General features: G+C 47.5%; 4 protein-coding genes and 1 non-coding gene across 5 annotated transcripts; 3 read left to right on the plus strand and 2 right to left on the minus strand.

Annotated features, from left to right (window-relative positions):
* Window positions 1-669: 669 nt before the first annotated feature.
* BYT42DRAFT_t11 lies at window positions 670-743 on the minus strand. Its single transcript has one exon. It is a non-coding gene; the product is annotated as a tRNA-Val (tRNA).
* A 930-nt stretch (window positions 744-1,673) lies between these two features.
* BYT42DRAFT_508246 (uncharacterized protein) lies at window positions 1,674-2,150 on the plus strand (the record flags this gene model as incomplete). Its single annotated transcript, XM_051565119.1, has 1 exon — window positions 1,674-2,150. A coding segment is annotated over exon 1 (468 nt), but the record flags the coding sequence as incomplete, so codon positions are not given.
* A 4,001-nt stretch (window positions 2,151-6,151) lies between these two features.
* On the plus strand, window positions 6,152-7,462 carry BYT42DRAFT_488273 (uncharacterized protein; the record flags this gene model as incomplete). Its single annotated transcript, XM_051563863.1, has 1 exon — window positions 6,152-7,462. One exon carries the CDS (start codon window positions 6,152-6,154, stop codon window positions 7,460-7,462), a length of 1,311 nt encoding a protein of 436 aa, XP_051428772.1.
* A 4,647-nt stretch (window positions 7,463-12,109) lies between these two features.
* BYT42DRAFT_487303 (uncharacterized protein) lies at window positions 12,110-13,141 on the minus strand (the record flags this gene model as incomplete). The annotated part of the gene is made up of 3 exons (XM_051563791.1): window positions 12,110-12,486; window positions 12,548-12,820; window positions 12,883-13,141. The coding sequence occupies 3 exons, from the start codon at window positions 13,139-13,141 to the stop codon at window positions 12,110-12,112; spliced, it is 909 nt and encodes a 302-aa protein (XP_051428773.1).
* Window positions 13,142-15,426: 2,285 nt separating this feature from the next.
* BYT42DRAFT_609974 (fatty acid synthase) lies at window positions 15,427-27,958 on the plus strand (the record flags this gene model as incomplete). Its single annotated transcript, XM_051571339.1, has 10 exons — window positions 15,427-16,204; window positions 16,296-16,883; window positions 16,973-17,297; window positions 17,387-17,822; window positions 17,937-19,568; window positions 19,642-22,493; window positions 22,561-23,612; window positions 23,689-24,772; window positions 24,841-25,544; window positions 25,608-27,958. The coding sequence occupies 10 exons, from the start codon at window positions 15,427-15,429 to the stop codon at window positions 27,956-27,958; spliced, it is 11,802 nt and encodes a 3,933-aa protein (XP_051428774.1).
* Between the last annotated feature and the right edge of the window lie 42 nt (window positions 27,959-28,000).

Genomic DNA, 28,000 nt, shown 5'->3' on the forward strand with positions numbered 1-28,000 from the left:
TTTAGAGTCCTACTTCAAAATGTGTCAGCTTAGACAAAAAAGTATCTTGATTTCTACCATAATACCTCACGATTATTCGTTATTGATGTGTACTAAGAACCAATCAATACAAAGGCCCTTCGAAATGTCACAAAGCAAGGTTTTTGTGTCCGCCGGTGGTAGAACTTGCAGCGTTTTCTTTTATAAAGCTTAACGTCTTCAAAAAAATAGGAAGAAAACGAACTATCAAATGTTACTTCTTGGCAGATTATTAGTCAGGTAATGTGGCAGTGACCGCGTCGAACATCTTCGTTATTTCGTGTCTCAACTTTAGAATAAAATACCTGTCTGCCGCTTCACTCTTTTCTGCGCGCTGTTTTTACGTTTGTTGTTTCTCTCGTGTCGAACAACTGGACATTTTTTTCCATTGATCCCTGGACGAATAATAGCCTGCAACAGATGTGTGTTCGCTCACCTTTGGTACGAGATATTTTTACTTTACCTTTTAAAAAAAATGACAAAAAGAGAATACTTCATGGAATAAAATTAAGGGTATCTCTCTATCCTTAGTCTAAGTTTGTGGTGATGTTTATAACGTCCGCAAACCCATTGTAGCCAAAAAAAAAAAAAAAAGAAAGGCACTGATTGGTTGAAAAATAATTCATACTCCCCTTCGCCGGAGGCAAAAAATGATTCCTGCCAGATTCGAACTGGCGACCGTCTGTGTGTTAGACAGACGTGATAACCAACTACACCAAGGAATCGTTCCGTTAGAACCGCCAAGCGAAATCGAGCATTTCCGTCCCGCGATTCCACCATCAGGCCACCTGCTTAAAACATATTCCTTAAACAAACGGCGCCGGTCATCTCTGCTTCCGCTACGCATTTCTCGCCTACCTATTCAAAAACGCACCCGAACCACACTTCCTGAACTCATTACTCCATCCACTGAACGCGAACCTCAGATGGGTGCGATAAAAACAAACAAAAAAATAGAAAAAAGCCAAGAACCGGCTGGGATGGCCAAATCTCTTAAAATTTTTTCACCCAGTGCCCTGAAAAAACTGAACTCCGATTTTGAGGCCTTGCGCCACACTACCCTCAAGTGTCCGAAATGTCTTGCGCTTGGCCACATCAACAAAAATGGCCACAGCAAAACTGATCCCGCAATGCCACTTTTTCTCTGTCGATGTGGACACCGCTTTGGTCATATCGATATGCAATTTCTTATCGACCAACATCGTGGTCGCGCCGACTCCGCTTTGCTACCATTGGACTCCCAAATGTCTGATGTGCAACAGGATGGTCCTGTGCCTGACAACGCCTCTGTCACACCTTCTGCCCCTGGTGAATCCTCAGTTTCCCAACCACCACCTGCCCTTCGTTTCGAACACCATGAAGCCCTACCAGAATTCATGACGACCATCATGGCTGAACTTAACCAGCTTCGCAGCCGCATGGATCAGTACGACGAACTGATCGCCGAAAACCAGCGATTGAAACAATCATTGGCTGCCGCTGAAGCCAAAATCGCCCAGCTCGAGACTCAGCGCTCACCTCCCACTCCTTCTGGTGCCATGGCATCTAAATATGCTCATGAGAATGATTCGACTCCCGCTCCAACCACCACCTCACCTTCTGACGAAGACACTTGGGCAAAGCGTGTTCAGCGCGCCAAAAAACTAAAGGTGTCCCCCAAACGCATGGCAACCCTCGCTCGAGCCTTCACCCCCACTAGCGAAACTCATGGTTTCCAGTATGTGTACATTCCCAGCAAGTTCCGCATGAAAACCAAGGCACTTCGCCAAACTCTCCGCACTCTCGGTTTTGACAATTCCCGAATCCTTGATGTCCACTATCCGGACCGTCAGGTGGTCGCCTTGCTCATCCACAATGACTACCATGATACACTGGTTGCCTCTTTTGCTCGTCACAACATTAACCCACTCAAGGACTTCAACCCCCGCGACCCATCACACTTGCGTGACCCCAAGTTTGTTGGTCTGTCCTTAGAAGATCGCCAGCGTGAAGCCAATCAGATCCATCTTCAACGTCTCGAACGCGCACTCCAGTTCATTCGTGAACCTGTCAAATTCGCTGTCGCTCGCTCCTTCCACAGCCAACAGTGGATTGATGATGATATGCTTCGCTTCTTCCTCCAATCGCGCACCCAACCCACTAACACTGGCCTCACCAATCCTTTCGGTACCAATGATATTGAAGATGAACACATGAATCTCAATAACAGCACTCCCACCAGCACCTCTACCCCTGAAAACTCTCATCAATGAATGATCCTATAACTATCACTTTATGGAATGCCAACGGGCTCCAAAGACACCTCATTGATAACCTCCTCTCCTTTACATCTGATTCCTCACTCATTTTCATAAGTGAAACCTGGCTCCTCTCACCACACTCATTTCCCACCCATTGGACCCAACACCATAATTATGGCCAACGCCTCCCCAATGCCTACGTTGGTAATCTAGGCATCTCACTCCTTGTCAACCCTTCCTTTCCCTATCCCATCACAATCCTTCCGATCACCTCACCCTATGTCCTCTCATGTATTACCGCCGATCATCTAATCCATTGTTTGTACCTACCTCCATCACTCTCTAATGCCGATTCCCTCACCATTCTCACTACCCTCCCTTACTCCGCACCTGGCACCACAAATACCATACTGTGCGGCGATTTCAATGCTCGTATCGGTTCCTTTGTTGGTGACCATAACGTTAATTCCCGCGGCACTTTATTTTTAGAATGGATCCATGAACATGGACTTACATTATGGAACGCTTCCCTGGCCTATGCCCAACCTACCTACCTTCGTGGTAACGGATCTAGTATCATTGACTGGTTTCTAAGTACCCAACCGCTCCTTACCCCATCCATACACATCGATCATGACGTTTCCCTAGGTTCCGATCATAAACTCTCTCATCTCACGTTTATTTCCACTATGCCTCCTCCTCCACCCGCTACCAACCATCCGCGTCAATTATGGAATCTTAGCAAACTTGCTGACCCTGCCGATCGGGACCGCCTCATTCACTCATTTACCTCCAATGTACGCTCCCTTCGCCATGAACTGATCGCACTTTCCGATTCCCCCACCATTCCTTCCCTTGACTCTCTCCATCATCGCCTATGCGATGCCATTTATTCCTCCCTCGACACCGCTGTTGGCCGACGCAATCCCCCACGACGTTCCTGCAAATGGTTCTGGAATTCACAACTCCAAGATGCCTTTGATTACCGTGAACAGTGCTACCAAAAATGGCGCCGTGCTGAAGGCCTCAGCAAAATGTCCCGCTGGATCGAACACCAAAGAGCCTCTGCCCAATTCCGCCGTTTAGTCAGCCGACGCAAACGACAAACCTGGCGTGAATTTTGTGATAAGCTGACCACTGGCAATTTTAGTGATGCCACTGCCATGATGGGGAAATTACGACGCAATCGTAAAACCACACCTCAGTTCACCGACCCTGCTGGCCCCACTACTGCTGCCAACCGCATTGCTTCTCATCTCGAGCAAGTATATGCTGGTAACCTTCTCGCCCATTCCACTCCTTCCGACGATCCGTCTAATGTTTCCCTTATTCCCTCTTCTCTCGTTTGCCCCATCACTTCCACCCAGGTTGCCGCCGCTATCAAACGCCTTGCCTCCCGAAAAGCTCCTGGTGTAGACCACATTCGCGCTGAGGTACTCCAAGTCCTCATTGATCCACTCTCTCCACTCCTTTCCCACCTTTTTGCACTCTGTTGGAAATGGGGGACTAGTCCCTCTGACTGGCGAGTTGCACAGGCCGTACCGATCTATAAAAAGGGCGATATGACCGATCCAGGAAATTATCGACCCATATGCCTCACCTCCATGTTCCGAAAAATCCTGGAATATTGTCTTATGCCAGAAATCGAACGTATTGCCCCTCCCCTCGACATCGCCCAAGGTGGATTCCGCCCTGCACGTAGTGCAATGGACCAAGCCTTATGTCTCCACGAACTTTCCGTCATCCACCGTACCATTCATGGACAAAGTCCTGTTATCGCTTTTCTAGATATCAAATCTGCCTATGACACCGTTGATCGGAACGTCATATGGCAAGAAATTGAATCTACGGCCCCACCTCCACTCCTTTCTCTCCTCCGTAATTTATTCGACGATGTTTCCATCGAAGTCCTGCTCTCAGGCACCAACTCCTCTCGTTTCCAACCTAAAACCGGTGTCCTTCAAGGTTCCGTGCTCTCTCCATTCCTTTATTCCTTGTACATCAATACCCTCCCTGGTGTCCTCCGTCTTGCCGAAGCATCACTCTTTCCAGATGATGATGACTTTGTTGCTCCTTTCCAATTCCTTGTCCGCGGTCAACGCATCAATTGCCTTTTGTATGCTGACGATGTTGCGATCATTGGTACTTGGAATACCATGCCTACTCTCCTTGCCGCCTGTGAAAGGCATAGCCAACAACTAGGCTATCGATGGAATCCGGAAAAGTGTGTCGTTTTATACGATGGTTCACCTTCGGTTTCCCCCTCCATTCCTTTAACACTTTACAATGTTCCCCTCCAATCCGCCTCCACCTTCAAGTACCTCGGTATTCCTTTCAACAGCCAGGGCTTGATCGATCCGACTCTCCTCATCCACCAGAACAGCAGCGGCGCCTTGGGTACCATGCGTGTCTTACGTGGCCTGGGTGTCAACCCACATGGTTTCTCTCGTTTGCTTTCCGCTCGCTTGTACCAACAATTCGTCCGTCCCAAGTTCGAATATGGCCTTGCCCTTCTTCGCCTTTCTGTGAAACAGCGTATTCAGCTCGATCGTGCTCAAGATCAATGCTTACGCATGATTTTTGGTGGCCATCGCACCGCATCCACAGTTGTTTTCCGTCACTTGACCCGCTTGCCCACAATGGCTGAACGATACAGCATTCTCCAAGCCAAATATTTATTCCGATCTTACCACCTTCCTGACGACAGTCTTTTGAGTGCTCTAAAGCCTCACATTAAACATACTCCACACCTTTGGCCTTCCTACTACAGGAATCAAATCTGGGTTAGCCTCCCTCGACCCCGCTCTCACACGTCTGCAAAAGACTTTAAATCCGCCCTCTGGACGTTCCTTCAAGACACTTTCCAGCATCGGCTGGATAGTCGTAACAGCACCCTCCTTCGCGCCTGCCGTCCCCGTCTGGGCATCGATCCCATCATGTTCCTGCCAATGACCCACCATGAACGAAGTCGTTGCATCCGATGGAGAATGGGTTGGCTTCCTGGCCGCCCTATTACCTGTTGGTGCAAGCATGACCACACAAGCCGGCACCATTTAATCTGGTGTTTGAACATGCACCGTCGTCTCAACGTTCGCAATGATCCTGATCACGCTGATCCACTCTCTTGTATTTTGAACCAGCTCCCAAAAACCCGCCCCACCTCATCCCATCGCATTGCTTACTGGCGCCGTACCTGGCCGATTGTTTGTCAAATCCTCCTTGAGGTAGATCAGGCTTGTCATCCCGATCCTGATTTCATTGCTTACCGTGATCCCGCTCCTGGTTGTTCCCTCGTGAACTGGCTTTTGCCCCCACCTGTTTCTGTTTCTTCGGAATCAGACATTAGCTCCGTTTAGATTTTTTATTTTTTTTATTTTTTACCATGCATTTGTTTCCTTTTTCGTTTTTTCCTGCTGTCTAGTACAGTAGGTTTTTTTCATGACCTATCTCCCCCCTCGATCTGGCGAGAGCAACGTTGCTTCACCCCAGAAGTCTGTGCTCGGCTTCGCCTCGCTTTAATAAAACTTTCATCTACACCAAGGAATCACTGGTTATTCCGTTATTCATCACTTTTCTCGTGGATAAACGTTTAACCGGATTTAGTAATTACCTTGACAACTAGAGAGAAAGACACAACAACCGAACCTCCCAATATCCTACCTCCAACGCACTGCCCACCACCAGCTGCGCAAGATCTATTAGAACCGCAGAGCGAAATAGTGCATTTCTGCCCCGCGATTCCAACATCTGACCACCTGCTTAAAAAATATTCTTTGAACAAACGACGCAGGTCATCTCTGCTCCCGCTCCGCATTTCACGCTTACCAATTCACAAACGTACCCGTACTACTTTTCCTGAACTCCTTACTTCATCCACCGAACGCCAACCTCAGATGGGTGCGATAAAAAGCAACAAAAAAATAGAAAAAGCCCAAGACCCGGCTGGAGTGACCAAATCCCTTAAAATTTTCTCACCCAATGCCCTGAAAAAACTCCACTCCGATTTCGAGATCTTGCGCCACACTGCTCTCAAGTGCCCGAAATGCCTGGATCTTGGCCATATCAACAAGAATGGCCATACTAAAACGGAGCCACCCATGCCCATCTTCCTTTGCCGCTGTGGATATCGCTTCGGCCATATCGACATGCGATTTCTCATCGACCAACACAATGGTCGTGCTGCCTCTGTCTCTGCCTTGCTCCCCAAGGATTCCAAAATGACCGAAGCTGAACAGGCTTCTGTGCCACCTTCTGCTCCCAGTGAAACTCCGATTTTCCAGCCGCTGTCTGCTCTGCGTTTTGAACACCATGAAGCCTTGCCTGAATTTATGACCACTATCATGGCTGAACTTAATCAAATGCGCACCCGCATGGACCAGTATGATGCACTAATTGCTGAAAATCAGAGATTGAAAAAGTCATTGGCTGCTGCGGAAGCCAAAATCGCCCAACTTGAAGCTCAGACCTCTTTCCCTGCTCTGTCCGGTGCCATGGCATCGAAATATGCCCATGACACCATTCCGCCGCCCACCCCTGCCGCCCCCGCGACTGATGACACATGGGCTAAGCGTGCGCAACACGCAAAAAAACCCAAAGTGTCCCCTAGGCGCATGACCACACTCGCCCGAGCTTTTGCCCCCACTAGTGAAACTCACGGATTTCAGTATGTGTACATCCCCAGCAAATTCCGTATGAAGACCAAGGCCCTTAGACAGACCTTACGTACGCTTGGTTTCGACAATTCTCGAATCCTTGATATCCACTATCCAGACCGTCAGGTCGTTGCTCTGTTGATCCACAACGACTATCACGATACGCTGCTTGCTTCCTTTGCCCGTCACAACATCACCCCAATCAAAGACTTCAATCCCCACGATCAATCGCGTCTGCGTGATCCCAAGTTCAATACTTTATCCTTGGAAGACCGTCAGCGTGAAGCCGATCAGATCCACCGCCAACGGCTTGAACGCGCTCTCAAGTTCATTCGTGAACCTGTGAAATTTGCTGTCGCCCGCTCCTTCCACAGCCAAAAGTGGATTGATGATGATATGCTCCGTTCCTTTTTACAATCCCGTACCCAGACAGAATCCAATGCTGCCACCTCCACCATTCCTTTCCGCACCACGGATGATGATGATGACAAGATGATTCTTTCTGGCAATAATTCCACCAGCACCTCCCAACACGAAAAATCTGATCAATGAGTGACCCTTTAACGATTACTCTATGGAATGCCAATGGGCTCCAACGACACCTTATTGATAACCTTCTCTCCTTTACCTCAGATTCCTCACTCATCTTTATTACCGAAACTTGGCTTCTCTCACCACACTCATTTCCCACCCACTGGACCCAACACCATAATTATGGCCAACGCCTTCCCAATGCCTACGTTGGTAATCTGGGTATCTCGCTCCTTATCAATCCTTCCTTTCCCTATCCCATCACAATCCTTCCGATCACATCACCCTATGTCCTTTCCTGTATTACCGCTGACCATCTCATACATTGTTTGTACCTTCCTCCCTCTCTCTCTTCTGCCGACGCTCTCACTATCCTTAACAACCTCCCTTTCTCCGCACCTGGCACCTCAAATACCATACTGTGCGGCGACTTCAATGCTCGTATCGGTCCCTTTGTTGGTGACCATAACACTAATTCCCGCGGCACATTATTTTTGGAATGGATACATGAACATGGTCTTACCCTATGGAATGCCTCACTGGCTTACGCTCAGCCCACCTACCTCCGCGGTAACGGATCTAGCATCATTGACTGGTTTCTCAGCACCCACACACTCCTTACACCTTCTATGCATATTGACCACGATATTTCCTTGGGCTCCGATCACAAACTTTCCCACCTTACCTTTATCCCATCAGCACCTCCTCCTTCCTCTGCCATCCCACATCCACGTCAATTATGGAACCTCAGCAAACTCGCTGATCCCACTTACCGCGACCGCCTCATCCACTCCTTTACATCGAACATACATTCCCTACACCATGACCTGATCGAACTCTACGATTCTCCCACCGCTCCTTCTCTTGATCGCCTCCACCAACGTCTCTGTGATGCAATTTATGCTTCCTTAGACACCACCGTTGGCCGCCGCACCCCTCCTCGAAGATCTTGTAAATGGTTTTGGAACTCACAACTTCAAGACGCATTCGACTATCGTGAATCCTGTTACCAGAAATGGCGCCGCGCCGAAGGTGTTAGCAAAATGTCCCGATGGATCGACCATCAACGAGCCTCTGCCCAGTTCCGCCGTTTAGTCAGCCAACGCAAGCGACAAACCTGGCGTGAATTTTGTGACAAGCTGACCACTGGCAATTTTAGTGATGCTACTGCCATGATGGGGAAATTACGGCGCAATCGTAAAACCACCCTTCAGTTCACAGACCCTGCTGGCCCCACAACTGCCGCCAACCGCATCGCTTCTCATCTCGAGCAAGTATATGCTGGTAACCTTCTCGCCCATTCAACTCCTTCTGGCGATCCGTCTCATTTTTCCCTTGTTCCCTCTTCCTCCATCTGCCCCATCAATTCCACCCAGGTTGCCGCTGCTATCAAACGCCTTGCCTCCCGAAAAGCACCTGGTGTAGACCACATTCGCGCTGAGGTACTCCAAGTCCTCATTGATCCACTCTCTCCACTCCTTTCCCGCCTTTTTGCACTCTGTTGGAAATGGGGGACTTGTCCCTCTGACTGGCGAGTCGCACAGGCTGTACCCATCTACAAAAAGGGCGATATTACCGACCCAGGAAACTATCGACCCATCTGCCTCACCTCCATGTTCAGAAAAATTCTTGAATACTGTCTTATGCCCGAACTGGAACGCATTTCGCCTCCCCTCGATATCGCCCAAGGCGGATTCCGACCAGCACGTAGTGCAATGGATCAAGCCTTATGCCTCCACGAGCTTTCTGTCATCCACCGAACCATCCATGGACAAAGTCCTGTTATAGCTTTCCTAGATATCAAATCTGCCTATGACACCGTTGATCGGAACGTCATATGGCAAGAAATTGAATCTACGGCCCCACCTCCACTCCTTTCTCTCCTCCGTAATTTATTTGACGATGTCTCCATCGAAGTCCTGCTCTCAGGCATCAATTCCTCTCGTTTCCAACCTAAAACCGGTGTCCTCCAAGGTTCCGTGCTCTCTCCATTCCTTTATTCCTTGTACATCAATACCCTCCCTGGTGTCCTCCGTCTTGCCGAAGCATCACTTTTTCCCGATGATGATGACTTTGCTGCTCCCCCACATTTCCTTATCCGCGGTCAACGCATCAACTGCCTCCTGTATGCCGACGATGTAGCGATCATTGGTACTTGGAATACCATGCCTACTCTTCTTGCTGCCTGTGAAAGGCATAGCCAACAACTAGGCTATCGCTGGAACCCCGAAAAGTGTGTCGTTGTATACGATGGCTCTCCTTCGGTTCCTCCCTCCATTCCTTTAACTCTTTATAATATTCCCCTCCAAACCGCTTCCACTTTCAAGTACCTCGGTATTCCTTTCAACAACCAGGGCTTGATCGATCCGACTCTCCTCATCCACCAGAACAGCAGCGGCGCCTTGGGCACCATGCGTGTCCTACGTGGCCTGGGTGTCAACCCACATGGTTTCTCTCGTTTGCTTTCCGCTCGCTTGTACCAACAATTCGTCCGTCCCAAGTTCGAATATGGCCTTGCCCTTCTTCGCCTTTCTGTGAAACAGCGTATTCAGCTCGATCGTGCTCAAGATCAATGCTTGCGCATGATTTTTGGTGGCCATCGCACCGCATCCACAGTTGTTTTCCGTCACTTGACCCGCTTGCCCGCAATGGCTGAACGATACAGCATCCTCCAAGCCAAATATTTATTCCGATCCTACCACCTTCCTGACGACAGTCTTCTGAGTGCTTTCAAGCCTCACATAAAACATACTCCGCACCTTTGGCCTTCCTACTACAGGAATCAAATCTGGGTTAGCCTCCCTCGACCCCGCTCCCACACGTCTGCAAAAGACTTTAAATCTGCACTCTGGACCTTCCGTCAAAACACTTTCCAGCATCGGCTGGATAGTCGTAACAGCATCCTTCTTCGCGCCTGTCGTCCTCGTCTAGGCATTGATCCCATCATGTTCCTACCAATGACCCGCCATGAACGAAGTCGCTGCATCCGATGGAGAATGGGTTGGCTTCCTGGCCGCCCTATTACCTGTTGGTGCAAGCATGATCACACAAGCCGGCGCCATTTAATCTGGTGTTTGAACATGCACCGTCGTCTCAACGTTCGCAATGATCCTGATCACGCTGATCCACTTTCTTGTATTTTGAACCAGCTCCCAAAAACCCGCCCCACCTCATCCCATCGCATTGCTTACTGGCGCCGTACCTGGCCGATTGTTTGTCAAATCCTCCTTGAGGTAGATCAGGCTTGTCATCCCGATCCTGATTTCATTGCTTACCGTGATCCCGCTCCTGGTTGTTCCCTCGTGAACTGGCTTTTGCCCCCACCTGTTTCTGTTTCTTCGGAATCAGACATTAGCTCCGTTTAGATTTTTTTTTTATTTTTTACCATGCATTTGTTTCCTTTTTCGTTTTTTCCTGCTGTCTAGTACAGTAGGTTTTTTCATGACCTATCTCCCCCCTCGATCTGGCGAGAGCAACGTTGCTTCACCCCAGAAGTCTGTGCTCGGCTTCGCCTCGCTTTAATAAAACTTTCATCTACACCAAGGAATCTTTTTGTTTAAAACCGACTTGAATTATATCATCAAACAGCGCAGCCCGGACCGGATTCTTATGTGATTTGTTGTGGCTGAAGTGCTAGGTGCGGACCGGGACGCCTTGATCTTTTGTACGCTTCGTCGCAAAACAATATCCGGGCTGAGGAGCTTATCCCGACTTCCTGTTCATAGAAAACGTCTTTTGTAAAGGCATGTAGTCAGTTAAGTACATTTGGGGTGGTCCGTATGAAAAGTCATTAGGTGTTTATAACCGTATTAAGTGCAGAAAGAAGATAAATATTGCTAGAGATGAGAATAATGGAATCGATGAGAAAAGATTGACACAGACAACCAAAAACAAGGGATCGAATATAGGTTAATAAAAGGAACAATAACTCGTTGCTTTATTTCAAGCTGGGATTTGCTAGATATTTAATACTATAGTGGATATTCATTGAGTGTATTTCTATAGATGCATATAATTTTCAGTCGATGCCTTCTTCATTTTCTACCGATAAATGAGGCTATATAATTGTTGATTGAGATTTTTTTTTCATTTTATTGTGTGAACTGAAAGGAAAAAGAGAGTTTGCCAGCCGATTAATAAATAATAATGATAAATAATCGAGCAAAGGCGTGAAATAAAGTGAATAAAAAGTGATGATACATCGAATCACTGGAAATGTAGCGGACTGCCGGAGAGTTTACTTAAGCAGAAAGGTGGTGTTTTATCAAATACCAGTATCGCGTTCATTTCAGCCAGGTTACGAATAGCAGATGAAGAAAATGTGAAATTTTGATTTCTGTCATTCGCTTTTAACCAAGCTTATTTTCTCTTCTCTCTCAAACGACCCTTTTGTCTTTTTCTAAAAAGACTAGCCAGATTTTTCAACCTATCATTGAAAAATCACATCCAGAATACACATGCTATGATACATAGGTTTAGAGTTTAATACAGTTACTAAAGAGTATAATAGAAGAATATTAAAGACTTGTACAAAGACACTAATAAGGAGAATTAGCAGCATAATATAAATAGTGAAGTGGTGAATATTTGCACGAATATGTCCTGCAAAATTCGGCGAAACTGTGGATCTATTATGCGTAGTATATGATCCACGTATAAAACCATTGTCTATTGATGCTTCGCATGTTGTGCAGACGTATGACCTGACGGTGATGTGGAGATATTATCCGTTAACGGAGATGGTGTTGAGTTTGTTGTAGGATTTGACAGAGTCTCATTAGTATCATGAGGATCTCGGGGATTTCGCTGCACTGATTCATCGTTTGCAGTGATTGTTGCTGATGTTTCTCTGTGAACCAAATGCTCTGGCGGGCTGCGTTCTGTGCTGTTTTCAGGTGCCTCATGACCAGTTGCTGGCACGGCTGGATTCCCTGCCGGAGGTAAATCGGCGGGTTGGTCCGCCGCCGTTTGTTCTCGTCGTTCTGCCGGCAGACAATCCCATTTACAGATCGGACAGAGAGTGGACTTTTGAGTCAACCAAGGATCTGATGTACTAGTTAGGTATGTTCTCCTACGCGACTGGATAAATTTAATTTTTTAACTTACCGATACACAAGACGCAAAAACCGTGTCCACAAGGTAAAATACGGATATCTGTCTTGTTTTCCACAAAGTCATCGAGGCAAATAACGCAACTGGAGTTCTTCACAGCTTCAATACTGTATTTTGCGGTAGGCAAGGAATTGACGATATCCACAGGGAGAGGATTAGCTTCCGGGCGATTACGTTGTTGCAACACATAAACATTGGCAGCAAATAAAGGATCCTCCATACCCTCCCGCATCCGGCGAATACGCCACCAACGTAAAAACACGATACCTAGGAGATGACGAGTACGTTTAGTAGCTGTTTTTCTGTTGTATCCGTGTTGTTAAAATTACCAATAAGAAAAACGGCTGATAAGGCAATCAAATATGATAAATAATAGGGACCGGTCGTCAGAGCATTAAGTAAGGGGTTTCCATCCTTATTCCCATCGTGGTAACTCTTCAGGTGAACTTGTAGAAGCCAGAATGTTCTTAAATCACCGTGGGTGGAATTTTTTGCCGACACCACCTTGGATAATAAATTTTCACCGTAACTGTTGGAAACAAAGTAAACGGACCGGGACGACGGGTTATCGAGGTCATTGTCGGGCATGTTGGCCGCTAATTGGTCGTGGGGTAATGGGTCTTGATAAGAGCGAAAGGAGACATGGTACGATGGTTGCTCGTAATCAACTGGTCGAGAGGTATTGTAAACATTGTTGTCGTAGATTACTGCATAGGTTACGTTTAGATGGTGGGAATCGGATATGTTGGCTAAAAGTGACATTTTTTCGCTCCATGAACAGTGACCGCGCTTGATGAGAGCGACCTTGTACTTATTCTGGGTAACGGGAAGTGACAGTGCGTAGTTGTTCAGTTCCTGAAGTGAGGAGTAAGATGTATTCGTCGAGGAACAGCAGTACGAGAAATCGAACAGGAGGGATGGATTGGCATGCTCTACAATGGCGTTGGGATTGATCTGAACCGCTTGGAAGTCCTGTGAAAAAACGTATTCCTGGCTCTTGATTTCGGTATCGGTCATGGCGGCTTGAGAGACATTGAGTTCCACATCAGCCTGCCAAAAAGCAGCGTTATCAGGGTCCGCAACAGTTATTGAGCATATATGACCAACAAAAACTAGGAGAAGAGTAATCAATCGTAAAAAAACCATGGGAACTGGTATAGAAGTAATGAAGAAATAAAGATTGCTGGTGTCTCAAAAACCGAAAGGCATTGTATCAAGGCTGGCGACCTTTTTTTTTTTTTTTTCGAAAATTCACAGACCCTTCTTTTTTGCCACAGAACAAATCAGCTCGAACTATCAGAATCAGAGTTGCATCCAAGTTACAGAATTCGGTATCACTACTTCTAAAAAAGGCTATGCATTAAGCTTGATCGAACGGGGTGCTGTTGTCTAATTTCTAGGAGTGCTTGCGTTGAGCAGCCATAAGTTGCCGACCCAAGCACTGTTGCGGTTAAATAATTTGCCTTTGACAAAAAAGATCCAAGGGTTGCTTATTCAGAAAAAAAGTTTCCATACGAAAGCCAATAATTCAAACCCAGAATAATCTGAGCAACCACCAGCGGGCATTGTGCGAGCGCCTGTTTGCGTTGTCGGACAAGAGCAGACAACCTTAACCATTTACAGCGCATGCGCGTATCGCTCGAAGCTTTCGTTTATGAGGACATCTACTATGAATAGACAATGGGCTATTGCATTCATTCATCAAGACTGAGAAATTGTTGGTAAATTGCAAAGTGTTTGAAACGCTTTGTTTCTCAATAACAGAAATGGCAATGAAAGGTAGCAGCAACGATGGCAAAATAGCGCATTTAACCATTCTTACAGGATTGATCCAGGTTATTCAAGAGGTTGTAGCAAGATCAATTGACGCGAAAAGTTGGGAATATATTTTGCAGTGCTTTTTATTTCAATGTAAACAAAAAGCTATCTTTGCATTGAATTGTTACACATTGTTGTTGTTTAAGCTTTTCCGAAAAAGATCAACTACACCACTTTGAAAGTCTTTTTGCAGCGAAACGAAAAAAATAAAAGGCAATGCTAAAATTATATTGATTGAACCGTTCCCCCAGTGGGTTAGAACAATGTTGGAAAGCAAAAAAAAAGAGGGTTGATATCTTTGACTTTGTTTCATGTTTCAGAGAAGAGCTCAGTTTGAAAAAAGTTTTTTTTATTTTTTTCCAGACAATTGTTGAAGACCAGCTTCAGTGAATGACCGTACTGCGGGAATACAATTTTGGGGACAAAGAAAGGTGAGCCAACTTGCAAGGTGAATGAAGGCTGAGTTGAACTGGGTGTCTTTGTCTTGGTAGTTTTTTGGGGTGAAAATCTTGGAAGCAAATATTTTACAATACAATTATACAAACAGGACGTTGTTTTATAGTAGTCACACCGACCACATCCGCCCCTACGAAAAGGCCAAAAATGGGTCGAGATATTAGGAATGGGGGTCTAAAGAAAAAAAAAAAAAAAAAAAAAAAAACTCTTTCAAGCAAGACTTTTGGTGACTCTGCGGTTTCTGTTTTCTTGGTTTTTTGCTCTTTTCTTTTTCAATTTTTTTTTTTTCTTTGTTGGGGGAAAAGACCACTAGACGAATACATAATCATTTAGAGATCATAAAGGCTTTTACATTTGGATACACACACACACACACATACACACACACACATATCCAAGCCTTCCGTTCTCTGTTTTTTATACATTTCATCTGTCTATTACACCCACAAAGGTTTGTAAGCTGGCATTTTTTTGTCAATGTTTGATATTATCGGTTTCTGTGGTTATGAATCATGAGAAAAGGCTAACGATGTCAAACATGATTCCTTTAGATAATTTTTTCACCCTCACTCAAAACTTTCATACATTTATACATCAAAATGGATCAAAAAACCCAACAAGTTTTGCGTCCCTTGTCCGTCAAGCAAAACCAGACCGAAGTCTCGGTCCTCGTTCCCGCCGATATTTGGGTATCTGCCGAGCAATTGAAGGAAGAGTTCCCTACATCAAATGAATCCGAGGAAGTGTCCGAAATAGAGTTGGCCGCACGGTTCATGAACTTTGCAGCTGAACGAGCTGCCAAGGAATCCCAATTTTTACCTGTGGCGAGAACGGTGTTCTTGAATTTCCGGGATCAGTACTTGAAGCAAAACGATGTTCACGCCATCACCCGTTCGTTGGAATCTGAATCCAAGACTGTTGTCATTCAAGCATACTTTACAGCCTTGGTGGTGCTCAAGGAACAACGTGCTTTGACACCCGAGGAAGCGAAACCCGCTCAGTCCGCTTTGTTTGCTGCCGCTGCCCGTGGTGATACTAAAATTTTTGCAATCTTTGGTGGTCAGGGCAATATCGAGGAATATTTTGATGAATTGGCTGATATCTGGACCATCTACCGAGGTCTTGTCCAGCCTTTTGTCGAACGTATGGCTGTAGTTCTCGCCGATTACGCACGTAGCTCCGAAGCTAGTGTCTTCCATTCCAAAGGCTTGGATATTCTTCGCTGGCTCGAAAATCCCGAACAGAGACCCGATCTTCAGTACCTCGTCTCGGCTCCCGTCAGTTTCCCTTTGATCGGTCTTACTCAACTCTTGCATTACTATGTGATGTTGCGTGTGTTGGATCGCTCTCCCGCTGATATCCGACAACTCATTGCAGGTACGTTTTTGGTTTACATCCGCACAATTCCTTTTGTGTTTGGAAGATCGAACTCTTTGACTGATGAATAACCAATTTTTTGTTTTATTAGGTTCTACCGGTCACAGTCAGGGTATTATTTCATCGGTGGTCATTGCTTCTTCCGCTACCGAGGAAGAGTTCATTAGCAATACCGAAAAGGCACTTGGTTTATTGTTCTGGATGGGTACCCGCGCCCAACAGGTGTTCCCTCCTACCACCTTGAACCCCACCGTTCTCGAAGATTCCTTGTTGAATAACGAGGGTACTCCTACCCCCATGTTGGCGGTTACTGGTCTGAGGGAAGCCCAGGTTCTCAAGCATCTCGAGGCTACCAATGCTCATCTTTCGCCCGATCGTCAAATCGAAATCACCTTGCATAATGGACCGCGTTCCTTTGTTTGCACTGGCCCTCCACAATCATTGTATGGTCTCAATCTCAGTTTGCGCAAATTGAAAGCCCCGACCGGCTTGGAACAGTCACGCGTGCCTTTCTCTCAGCGCAAGATCAAGTTTTCATCTCGCTTCTTGCCTATTACCGCTCCTTTCCACAGCACTTATCTTAAGGCTGCTACCCAGATTTTGTTAAGCGATGCCGAGCGCTGCGGTCTTCTTGTAAACGCAAAGGATTTGCAAGTTCCTGTGTATGCAACCGATTCAGGTAACGTATGGGGAGCGGAGTTTATGTTTTGGGTGATGGGGCGTTGGGGCAATATGGCAACCGGATTTACTGACTGACGTGTTACGCAGGCGTTGATCTTCGCGAATCCACCAACCTCACATTGGACCTGATCTCGCTTATCTGTGAACGCCATGTCCATTGGGAAAAGGCTATTGCCCCCAAGGATCTTACTCACATCATCGATTTCGGCCCCGGCGCCACTTCCGGTATCGGTGGCTTGACTCATCGCAACAAGGAAGGAACGGGTGTTCAGGTCATGTTGGCGGGTGCTTTGGAAGGCAATAACCGCGATTTGTCTTACAAGGCCGATTTGTTCGATGCCGACTTGCGTGCTGTCACTTACTCTCAAAACTGGGCCAAGATGTTCCAGCCCCAGTTGGTCAAGACGACATGGTATGTTTGTGCTTCCACAGATCCGATTTTGTACTCTTCTGGGATGTTTACGGTGTACTGATTGATTTTTTTTTTATCGTTTTATCTAGCAACAACCGCATCCATGTTGATACTCGTATGTCCCGTTTGTTGGGTAAGCCTCCGTTGATGGTGGCTGGTATGACTCCCTCGACTGTCAATGAAAACTTCGTTTCCGCTGTGATGAACGCCGGTTACCATATCGAATTGGCTGGTGGTGGCCATTATAACGAAAAGGCCCTTCGCAGCAAGGTCGACAAGATCATGGCTTTGACTCGTCCCGGTGAAGGTATCACCCTCAACATGCTCTTCTTGAACGTTCGTCAGTGGGGATTCCAGTATCCCTTGATTCAAATCATGCGCCAAGAAGGTTTGCCAATGGAAGGTGCTTGTGTGGCTGCTGGTGTTCCCAGTCTTGACGTCGCCAATGAGATTTTGGCCAACTTGCAGGCCGCTGGTATTCGCCACGTTGCCTTCAAGCCAGGTAGCATCGACACCATCCGTCAGGTAATTATTTTCATTCACAGAATTTTTTTTCACATAACTGTATCAGAAGTCTGATAGTAGAGACATGGTCTTTTTTCATTATGTTGAAAAATGCTCACCTTATCATTTGCACAGGTCGTCTCTATTGCTGCAGCCAACCCTACCATGCCTGTTATCATGCAATGGACTGGTGGTCGCGCTGGTGGCCATCACAGTTTCGAAGATATTCATCAACCCATTCTCGAGACCTACGCTTCTATTCGTCGTCAGCCCAACATTGTTCTTGTTGCAGGTTCTGGTTTCGGTGGCGCCGACGATACTCTTCCTTATCTCACTGGTGACTGGTCTCTTAAATTCGACTATCCTCCCATGCCCTTCGACGGTATCCTCTTCGGTTCTCGTATGATGGTTTCCAAGGAAGGTTTGGCCTCCGAAGCTGCCAAGCAAGCTATGGTGGATGCTCCCGGTGTTGACGATGCCGATTGGGAACAAACTTACAAGGGTCCTGCTGGTGGTATCATTACCGTTCGTTCGGAACTTGGTGAACCCATTCACAAGGTCGCTACCCGCGGTGTTCGTCTTTGGAAAGAACTCGACGAAAGCATTTTCAATTTGCCAAAGGACAAGCGTCTTCCTGCTTTGTTGAAGAAGAAGGATTACATCATCAAACGCCTTAATGCTGATTTCCAAAAGGTTTGGTTCGGTAAAAAGAAGAATGGCGATGTCGTTGATCTGCAAGACATGACCTACGCCGAAGTCGTCAACCGCATGGTGGAGTTGTTGTATATCAAGCACGAATGCCGATGGATCGATGTTTCTTTGCGTAACCTTGTCGGTGATTTCTTGCGCCGTATTGAAGAACGTTTCACCACAGAAGAGACTACCTCGAAGCTTCAAAACTTTGCTCAGCTCGATCCTCCCTTCGATTTTGTGGAAGAATTCTTGGCTCAATTCCCCGAAGCTGATGAACAGCTCTTGACCTCTGCTGATGTGTTGCACTTTGTCACTTTGTGCCAGCGCCGTGGCCAGAAGCCCGTTCCTTTCATTCCTGTCATGGATAAGGACTTTGACGTTTGGTTCAAGAAGGATTCCCTTTGGCAATCCGAAGATCTCGCCGCCGTTGTCGATCAGGATGTCCAACGTACCTGTATCTTGCACGGTCCCGTCGCTGCCAAGTATGCTAACCGCATTGATCAACCCGTTGGTGAAATTCTTGGCGATATCTACGAGAGCCACATCAAGAGCTTGAAGGAACGTTACTACAACAACTCTGACGACCAAATTCCTCAGATCGAGTACCTCGGCGGTGTCAAGATCGCCTCTACTCATGTGAAGGAAACCTCCTCTTCCGCTACTGAAAGAGTCTACGAGGTCGGCTCCAAGGTTCCCGAGGAAGATGCTTGGTTCCAGGCCATCAGTGGTCCCAAGTACACCTGGTTGCGCGCTTTGTTGACTTCTACCTTTGTCGTGCAAAGCAAGAAGTTCATTGATAACCCGCTCAAGCGTATCTTCCGTCCCCGTGCTGGTCAAAAGGTGACAGTTTCTTTGAAGGGTGACGAGATCAGTGCTATCAAGGTCGAAGACAAGCGTCTTTGGAGCGCTACCGGAAAGACCAAGGACTTTGTTGTCTCTGTTGAAGCCACCGTTTCCGGCAACAAGATCAGCACCACCTTGTATGAGAAACGCGGTGATGATCTTATTCCTTTGAACTTGCAGTTCGAGTACAAGCCTGAACTCGGCTATGCTCCCATTCACGAGATCATGGAGGTATGTAGCAGGAGCTAACTTTTTTTGCTTCCAACATTGAGATATTCAATTTTTTTTCTATTCCATTTAATAGGGTCGCAACGACCGCATCAAGGAGTTCTACTACAAGTTGTGGTTCGGCAAGGATAACAAGGATGATTTCTTGAGCATTCCTGTGACCGAGAAACTCATGGGCAAGGATGAGGTCGTCAAGGCTGAAGAGATCAAGGAATTCTGCCAAGCTGTCGGTAACCAAGCGGAAATCTACGTTGATCGTGGTCAAAAGGTCAATGCTCCCATGGACTTTGCCATCGTTGTTGGCTGGAAGGCTATTATCAAGGCCATCTTCCCCAAGGTTATTGATGGTGATTTGCTCAAGCTTGTGCATTTGTCCAATGGATTCCGTGTTTTGGAAGGCGGTGATCTTCTTTCCGTTGGTGATGTCGTCGATACGTACGCCGAGATCAATGCCATTGTCAACACCGACTCTGGCAAGCTCATCGAAGTCAAGGGTGTTATCGTCCGTGATAACAAGCCCGTTTTGGAAGTGACTTCCCAGTTCTTGTACCGCGGTCAGTTCGATGACTTTGAACACACTTTCGAGCGCAAGATGGAGACTCCTATGGAAGTCAAGTTGAACGCTGTTAAGGACATCGCTGTTTTGAAATCCAAGAAGTGGATCGAATGGACCGAGGAATTGGACAACTACGAGTTGGCTCCTGGCTCCTCCCTTATCTTCCGTTTGAACACCGAACTCAAGTATAAGAACAAGAAGGTGTTCTCCAGTGTCAAGACAGTCGGTACTGTGACCATGCAGGTCTCCACCAAGGAATTTGTCGAAGTTGGCAAAGTGTCCTACGAAGCTGGTGAGAGCCATGGCAACCCTGTTATTGAATACTTGAAGCGCAACGGTCAAGAGATCGAACAGGCTCATTTCTTCGAAAATGGTGGTTACTCTGTCATGCCTAGCCAATCCACTTACTCGTCGGTCGTGCATGCTCCCGCATCCAACGAACCCTATGCCAACGTTTCGGGTGATTTCAATCCTATTCACGTCAACCCTTACTTTGCTGATCTCGCTTTGCTTCCTGGTACCATTACTCACGGTATGTGGACCAGCGCCTCGACTCGCAAGTTTGTCGAAATTTTCGCTGCCGACAACGCCCCTCGTCGTGTGGTCGCTTATGACGTCAAGTTTGTTGGTATGGTCTTGCCCTCTGATCGTCTCGAAACCAAGTTATCCCACACTGGTATGAAGAATGGTCGCAAGATCATCAAGATCGAAACCGTGAACCAGAACAACGAAAAGGTGGTTGAAGGCACGGCCGAAGTCGAACAGCCTGTCAGTGCTTATGTGTTCACTGGTCAAGGTTCTCAAGAACAGGGTATGGGTATGGCTTTGTACGCTAGCTCTCCTGTTGCCAAGAATATCTGGGACAGAGCCGATAAGCATTTCATGGAAAACTACGGTTTCTCCATCTTGGAAATTGTGCGCGAAAATCCCAAGGCCAAGACGGTGCACTTTGGTGGTCCCCGCGGTCAGAAGATTCGTAACCAATACATGAGCATGTCGTACGATGTCGTCGATGCTGACGGTAGCATCAAGACTTTGCCTTTGTTCCCTACCATCACCGAACGTACTGCTTTCTACACTTTCCGATCGCCCACTGGTCTTTTGTCGGCTACTCAGTTCACTCAGCCTGCTTTGACCCTTATGGAAAATGCCGCTTTCGAAGACATGCGCTCGAAGGAATTGATCCAAGCCAACTGTGCTTTCGCTGGTCACTCTCTTGGTGAATATGCCGCATTGGCTTCCGTCGGCGATGTCTTGCCTTTGGAATCTTTGGTGGATGTCGTTTTCTATCGTGGTATGACCATGCAATCTGCTGTGAAGCGTGATGCTGAAGGTCGCTCCAACTATGGTATGGCTGCCGTCAACCCTGCCCGTGTCTCCAAGTCTTTCAATGACACCGCCTTGCGTTACGTGGTTGATTCGATTGCTCGCCAGAGTGGCGATGTTTTGGAAATTGTCAACTTCAACGTCGAAAACTGGCAATACGTCGCTGCCGGTTCCATCCCCAACTTGGATGTGCTTACGAATGTACTCAACTATTTGAAGGTCTCCAACATTGACTTGCAGAAATTGATGGAAACCATGCCTCTTGAAGATGTCAAGAAGCATTTGTCCGAAATCATCGATGGTGCTTTGGAGCAGACCCAGGCTAAGCAGGCCAAGGGCCGTATCCAACTTGAACGTGGTCACGCTACTGTTCCTTTGCCCGGTATTGATGTGCCTTTCCACTCGTCTTTCTTGCTCAGCGGTGTCGCTCCTTTCCGTACCTATTTGGCCAAGAAGTTCAATCCCACTGATATCGATGTGGCTCAATTGACCGGCAAGTACATTCCTAACTTGACCGCCCAGCCTTTCAGTACCAAGAAGGAGTACATTGAAAGTGTGTACAACTTGACTTCCAGCCCTCGTCTCGGCAAGGTGTTGAAGAACTGGAGTGATGACAAGTACGTCTCGGCTGCTCAGCAACAACGTCTTGGTTACACTTTGCTCGTTGAATTGTTGGCTTATCAATTCGCTTCGCCTGTTCGTTGGATCGAGACTCAAGATCAACTCTTCAAGCACTTCAAGATTGAACGTCTCATCGAAGTGGGTCCTGCTCCTACTCTCAGTGGCATGGCTACACGTACTCTCAACCTCAAATATCAGGCATATGATAACGCTCTGAGCAACAGACGTCAGAACTTGTGTATCGCCAAGGATTCCAAGGAGATTTACTACGAGTTTGAAAACGCTGCCGAGGAAGAAGCTGCTGGTGATTCTGCTGCTGCTGCTCCCAGCGCCTCTGCTCCCGCACCGGCTGCTGCAGCTGCTGCTCCCGTTGCCGCTCCCGTTGCCGCTCCCGCGGCTTCTGCTGGACCTGCTGCACCTTTGAGGTACGTCATTTAAGTATACTTTATTTTTGCCTTTCGCAATTGCTAATTCAGTTTTATTCTTGTTTAGTGATGCGCCTGTCACGGCCATGGAAGTCATTCACGTGGTGATTGCTCAAAAGTTGAAGAAGACCGTGGATGAAGTTCCATTGTCCAAATCGATCAAGGATTTGGTTGGCGGCAAATCCACTTTGCAGAACGAAATCCTCGGTGACTTGCAGAAGGAATTCGGTAATGGCGTTCCCGAGAAGGCTGAAGAGACTCCTTTGGATGAACTCGGTGCTTCGCTCGATGGCTCTTTCAGCGGTACTCTTGGTAAACACTCCAGCTCCATGGTGGCCAAGATGATCTCCAGCAAGATGCCCGGTGGTTTCACCTTGGCTAATGCTAAATCTTACCTTACTGCTTCTTACGGTCTCGGTCCCGGTCGCATCGACGGTGCTTTGTTGATGGGTCTTACCATGGAACCTGCTGCTCGTTTGGGCGCCGAAGCCGATGCCAAGGCTTGGTTGGATTCCGTTGCTCAGGCTTATGCCAAGAAGGCCGGTGTTTCTTTGAATGCTCCTGGTGCTGGTGCTGCTGGCGGTGCTGCTGGCGGTGCTGTGGCTGTCATCAACTCTGAAGAGTTCGATGCTCTCAAGGCCAAGCAAGATAATCTCATTTACCAGCAGCTGAACTTGTATGCTCGCTACTTGCAGAAGGACCTCCGCGATGGTCACAAGAAGTATGAAGAAGAAAAGACCATGACTGCCAAGTTGCAAGCTGAGCTCGATCAATGGCTCATTGAACACGGTGATATCTACGCTGAAGGTATCAAGCCTGTCTTCACTCCTTTGAAGGCTCGTCGCTACGACTCGTACTGGAATTGGGTCCGCCAAGATGCTCTCGAGATGTGGTACGATATTATCTTTGGCAAGTTGGCCATTGTTGATCGTGAAGTTACTGCCAAGTGCTTGCGTATCATGAACCGTGCTTATCCTCAATTGGTTGACTACATGCGCTACAACGTCGAAAACTGCGCTGGTGACAAGGGTGAAACCTACCGTTTGGCTAAGGAACTCGGCCAAGCTCTCATTGAGAACTGTGTCGAAGTACTCGCTGAAAGCCCTGTTTACAAGGACGGTAAGTTGCGACAATTGAATGATTCAGTGCGAATGTATATATACTCATATGATTTTCGTTGTATTTTTTTTTATAGTTGCCTTCCCCAAGGGTCCTAGCACGACTGTGACTGAAAAGGGTGACATCCTTTACAAGGAAGTTCCTCGTCCTGGCTGCCGCAAGTTGGTGCACTACGTCAAGGATATGACTCAAGGCAGTCACTTGTCTGAATATTCTAACCGCCTCAAGGTGCAACAAAACTTGGGTCGTATCTATAAGATCATCCGCAGCCAGAACAAGATGAAGAAGACCACCAAGGTCGCTATCAAGGAACTTTACAGCGATGTTCTCCGCTCCATGGCCATGTCCAGTACTATTGTCAAGGAACCCCGCAGCCGTCAACGTCGCTTGTCCAGCACCACCGGCCGTATCCCTGATCGCAAGCGTGTGTCTGCCAAGCAAGCCAAGTCGGAAACCATCCCCTTCTTGCATCTTAAGAAGAGAAACGAGAACGATCCTACTGGCTGGGAATTCAGCAACCGTTTGACCAGCACTTACCTTGATGTGCTTAACGAAATTGCTGAGCAAGGTATCACTTTTGCCGACAAGTGTGTCTTGGTTACTGGTGCTGGTAAGGACTCGATTGGTGCCGAAGTCCTCAAGGGTCTCGTGTCCGGTGGTGCCAAGGTTATCGTGACCACTTCGCGCTTCAGCCGTCAAGTCACTGAATACTTCCAAGGTATCTATCAAGCCTACGGTTCCCGTGGTTCCGAATTGGTTGTTGTTCCCTTCAACCAAGGTTCCAAGCAAGATGTCGAAGGTCTTCTCGACTACATTTACGATGTCAAGGGCTTGAACTGGGATCTCGACTTTGTCATTCCTTTCGCCGCTATTCCCGAGAATGGTCGTGAAATCGATTCCATCGACTCCAAGTCCGAATTGGCTCACCGTATCATGTTGACTAACCTGTTGCGTCTTTTGGGTGCTGTGAAGACTCACAAGCAAGCCATTGGCTCCGACACTCGTCCTGCTCAGGTTATCTTGCCATTGTCTCCTAACCACGGTACCTTCGGTGCTGATGGTCTTTATGGTGAATCCAAGATTTCTCTTGAAACCTTGTTCAACCGTTGGTTCTCTGAAAGCTGGTCCAGCTATCTTGTGATTGCTGGTGCTGTCATCGGGTACGTATTTTCATCTGTCTTTTGTCATTTGCTTTTGTGGTGCTAATTTTTCAAACTTTTTTTTACAGCTGGACTCGTGGTACCGGTTTGATGAGCGCCAACAACATGGTTGCTGAGGGTATCGAAGCTTTCGGTGTTCGTACTTTCTCCACTGTCGAGATGTCGTTCAACATTTTGGGTCTTATGCATCCCAGCATTGTTGAACTTTGTCAGAACGAACCCGTCTGGGCCGATCTCAACGGTGGTCTTCAGTTCATTCCCAACTTACAAGAAGTCAGCAACAACTTGCGTCAACAAATCCGTGAAACTGCTGAAATTCGTAGCGCCGTTGCTGCTGATAACGCTTTGGATTTCAAGATTGTTTGCGGTGAGGAAGCCGAGCGCAAGAACAAGCCTCACAAGGTCACTCCTCGTGCCAACATGAAGTTCGATTTCCCCAAGCTCAAGCCCTATGAAGCTCTCAAGCACTTGAATCATCTCAAGGGTATGCTCGATCTTGAGAAGGTGATTGTCTGTACCGGCTTCGGTGAAGTGTCTCCTTGGGGTAACGCCCGTACCCGTTGGGAGATGGAAGCCTATGGCGAATTCTCGTTGGAAGGCTGCATTGAAATGGCCTGGATCATGGGTTACATCAAGCATCACCACGGTAACTTGAAGAACGTTCCTTACTCTGGCTGGGTGGACGCCAAGACCAACGAACCCGTCGAAGACAAGGATGTCAAGGCCAAGTACGAGAAGCAGATCTTGGAACACTCCGGTATCCGTTTGATTGGTAAGTATAGTTGGTTATACGCCATGGATGATTTCAGTAAAAGTTAATGGTGATAAAATATAGATCCTACTGTGATGCGCGGCTACGATCCCGAGAAGAAGATGTTGATGCAAGAAATCGTTGTCGACCACGACTTGGAGCCTTTCGAATGCAGTCAAGAAGAAGCTCAGCAGTTCAAGCATCAGCAAGGTGACAAGGCCGATATCTACGAATCTACTACTGGTGACTGGATTGTGGTTCTCCGCAAGGGTGCCACTCTTTATGTGCCCAAGGCTCTTCGTTTCGACCGTCTCGTTGCCGGTCAAATTCCTACTGGCTGGGATGCTGCTCGCTATGGTGTTCCCAAGGACATCATTGATCAAGTGGATCCTGTGACATTGTTCAACCTCGTTTCTACGGTGGAAGCCTTTGTTTCTTCTGGTATCACTGATCCCTATGAGTTCTACAAGTACGTCCACGTCTCCGAAGTGGGTAACGTTACTGGTTCCGGTGTCGGTGGTCAGCTTTCTCAGCGTGCTTTGTTCCGTGATCGTCTCCTTGACAAGCCTGTCCAGAAGGATGTCCTTCAAGAATCTTTCATTAACACGATGGCTGCCTGGATCAACTTGTTGTTGCTTTCTGCCTCGGGTCCTATCAAGACGCCTGTCAACGCTTGTGCCACTTCTGCCGTTTCGGTTGAATTGGCTGTCGACTCTATTCTGAGCGGCAAGGCCAAGATCATGATTGCCGGTGCTACCGAAGACATTACCGAAGAATCCAGCTATGAATTTGCCAACATGAAGGCTACCTCGAACGCTGTCGATGAAATGGAACATGGCCGTACTCCTGCTGAGATGTCTCGTCCTGCTACTACCAGCCGTAACGGTTTCATGGAAGCCCATGGTGCTGCTAATCACATCTTGATGACGGCTGCCACTGCTCTTGAAATCGGTGCTCCCATCTATGGTATTATTGCCTTGACCAACACTGCTTCCGACAAGGAAGGCCGATCCGTGCCCGCTCCTGGTGCTGGTGTGTTGACCACCGCTCGTGAATCCTCCAAGAATGCTTCGCCCCTTTTGAACATCAAGTACCGTGCTAGACAGCTCAAGTCGCGCCGTGCTCAGATCAAGAGCTGGGTCGAGGGAGAATATGATGCCTTGTATGAAGAGCTCAACGAACTCAAGGCCGCCGGTGAAATCGAAGACGAGAAGGAATGGATTGCCGAGCGCACCACCTTCATCCACAAGGAAGCCAAACGTCAAGAAAAGGAAGCTCTGTCCACCTGGGGCATGAACTTCTATCAACAAGATTCTACCATCGCTCCTCTCCGCGGTGCTCTCGCTGTGTACGGCCTTACTGTTGATGATATCAACGTCGCCTCCTTCCACGGAACTTCCACCAAGGCTAACGACAAGAACGAATCTCGTGTGCTCAATGAACAGCTCAAGCATCTTGGCCGCTCCAAGGGTAACGCTTTGCTTGCCATTACTCAGAAATACTTGACAGGTCACCCCAAGGGTCCTGCTGCTTCCTGGATGGCCAACGGTGTGATGCAGACTCTTTTGAGTGGTATCGTTCCCGGTAACCGTAACGCCGACAACATTGATGAAGTGCTCAAGGAGTTTGAGTACATTGTGTATCCCTCTCGCAGCATTCAAACCGATGGTTTGAAGGCTGGTCTTCTCAAGTCCTTCGGTTTCGGTCAAGCTGGTGGTGAAATTCTTATCATCCATCCCGACTACGTTCTCGCAGCTCTTGAAGAACACGAGTACGAAGCTTACAAGAAGAAGAATGCTCAACGTTACGCTCAGGCTTACCGCTACTTGCACGACTCTTTGACTGGTGTGAATGACTTGATCCAGGTCAAGAATGCTCCCCCATACACCGAAGAACTTGAACACAAGGTCTATCTCAACCCCAACGCTCGTGCCGAGTACTCCAAGGAGAAGAAGACCTGGGAGTTCAGTGCCAAGTCCGCTGCTACCGCCTCTCCCGCTTTTGGCGACGCCGAAACCACTCAAACGGTGTTGAGCTCGTTGGCTGAACAGCAAGCTGGTAAGAAGGGTGTGGGTGTTGACGTCGAACTCACATCGGCGGTCAACATTGACAATGATACCTTTGTGGAACGTAACTTCACCACTGCCGAAATCGAATATTGTCTGTCTCGTCCTGATCCCCAAGCAAGCTTCACTGGTCGCTGGTCTGCTAAGGAAGCCGTCTTCAAGGCTATCTCCTCCTACGGTGGTATTTCCTCGGAAGGTGCTGCTGCTCCCCTCAAAGAAATCGAAATTGTAGCCAACGATGTTGGTGCTCCTGAAGTCAAGTTGTCTGGCAAGGCCCAAGCTGCCGCTCAATCTGCAGGCATCAACTCTGTCAACGTTTCCATCAGCCATAGTGGGGCCTACAGCGTAGCCGTTGCATTGGCTCAGTAAATTCCTTTAATTTTCTCTTATCTTTTTTTTGCATCTCTTATT

The sequence above is a fragment of the Radiomyces spectabilis genome (assembly GCF_025331425.1).
Source record: "Radiomyces spectabilis strain NRRL 2753 chromosome Unknown BYT42scaffold_1, whole genome shotgun sequence".
NCBI classification, from domain to species: Eukaryota; Fungi; Mucoromycota; class Mucoromycetes; order Mucorales; family Radiomycetaceae; genus Radiomyces; species Radiomyces spectabilis.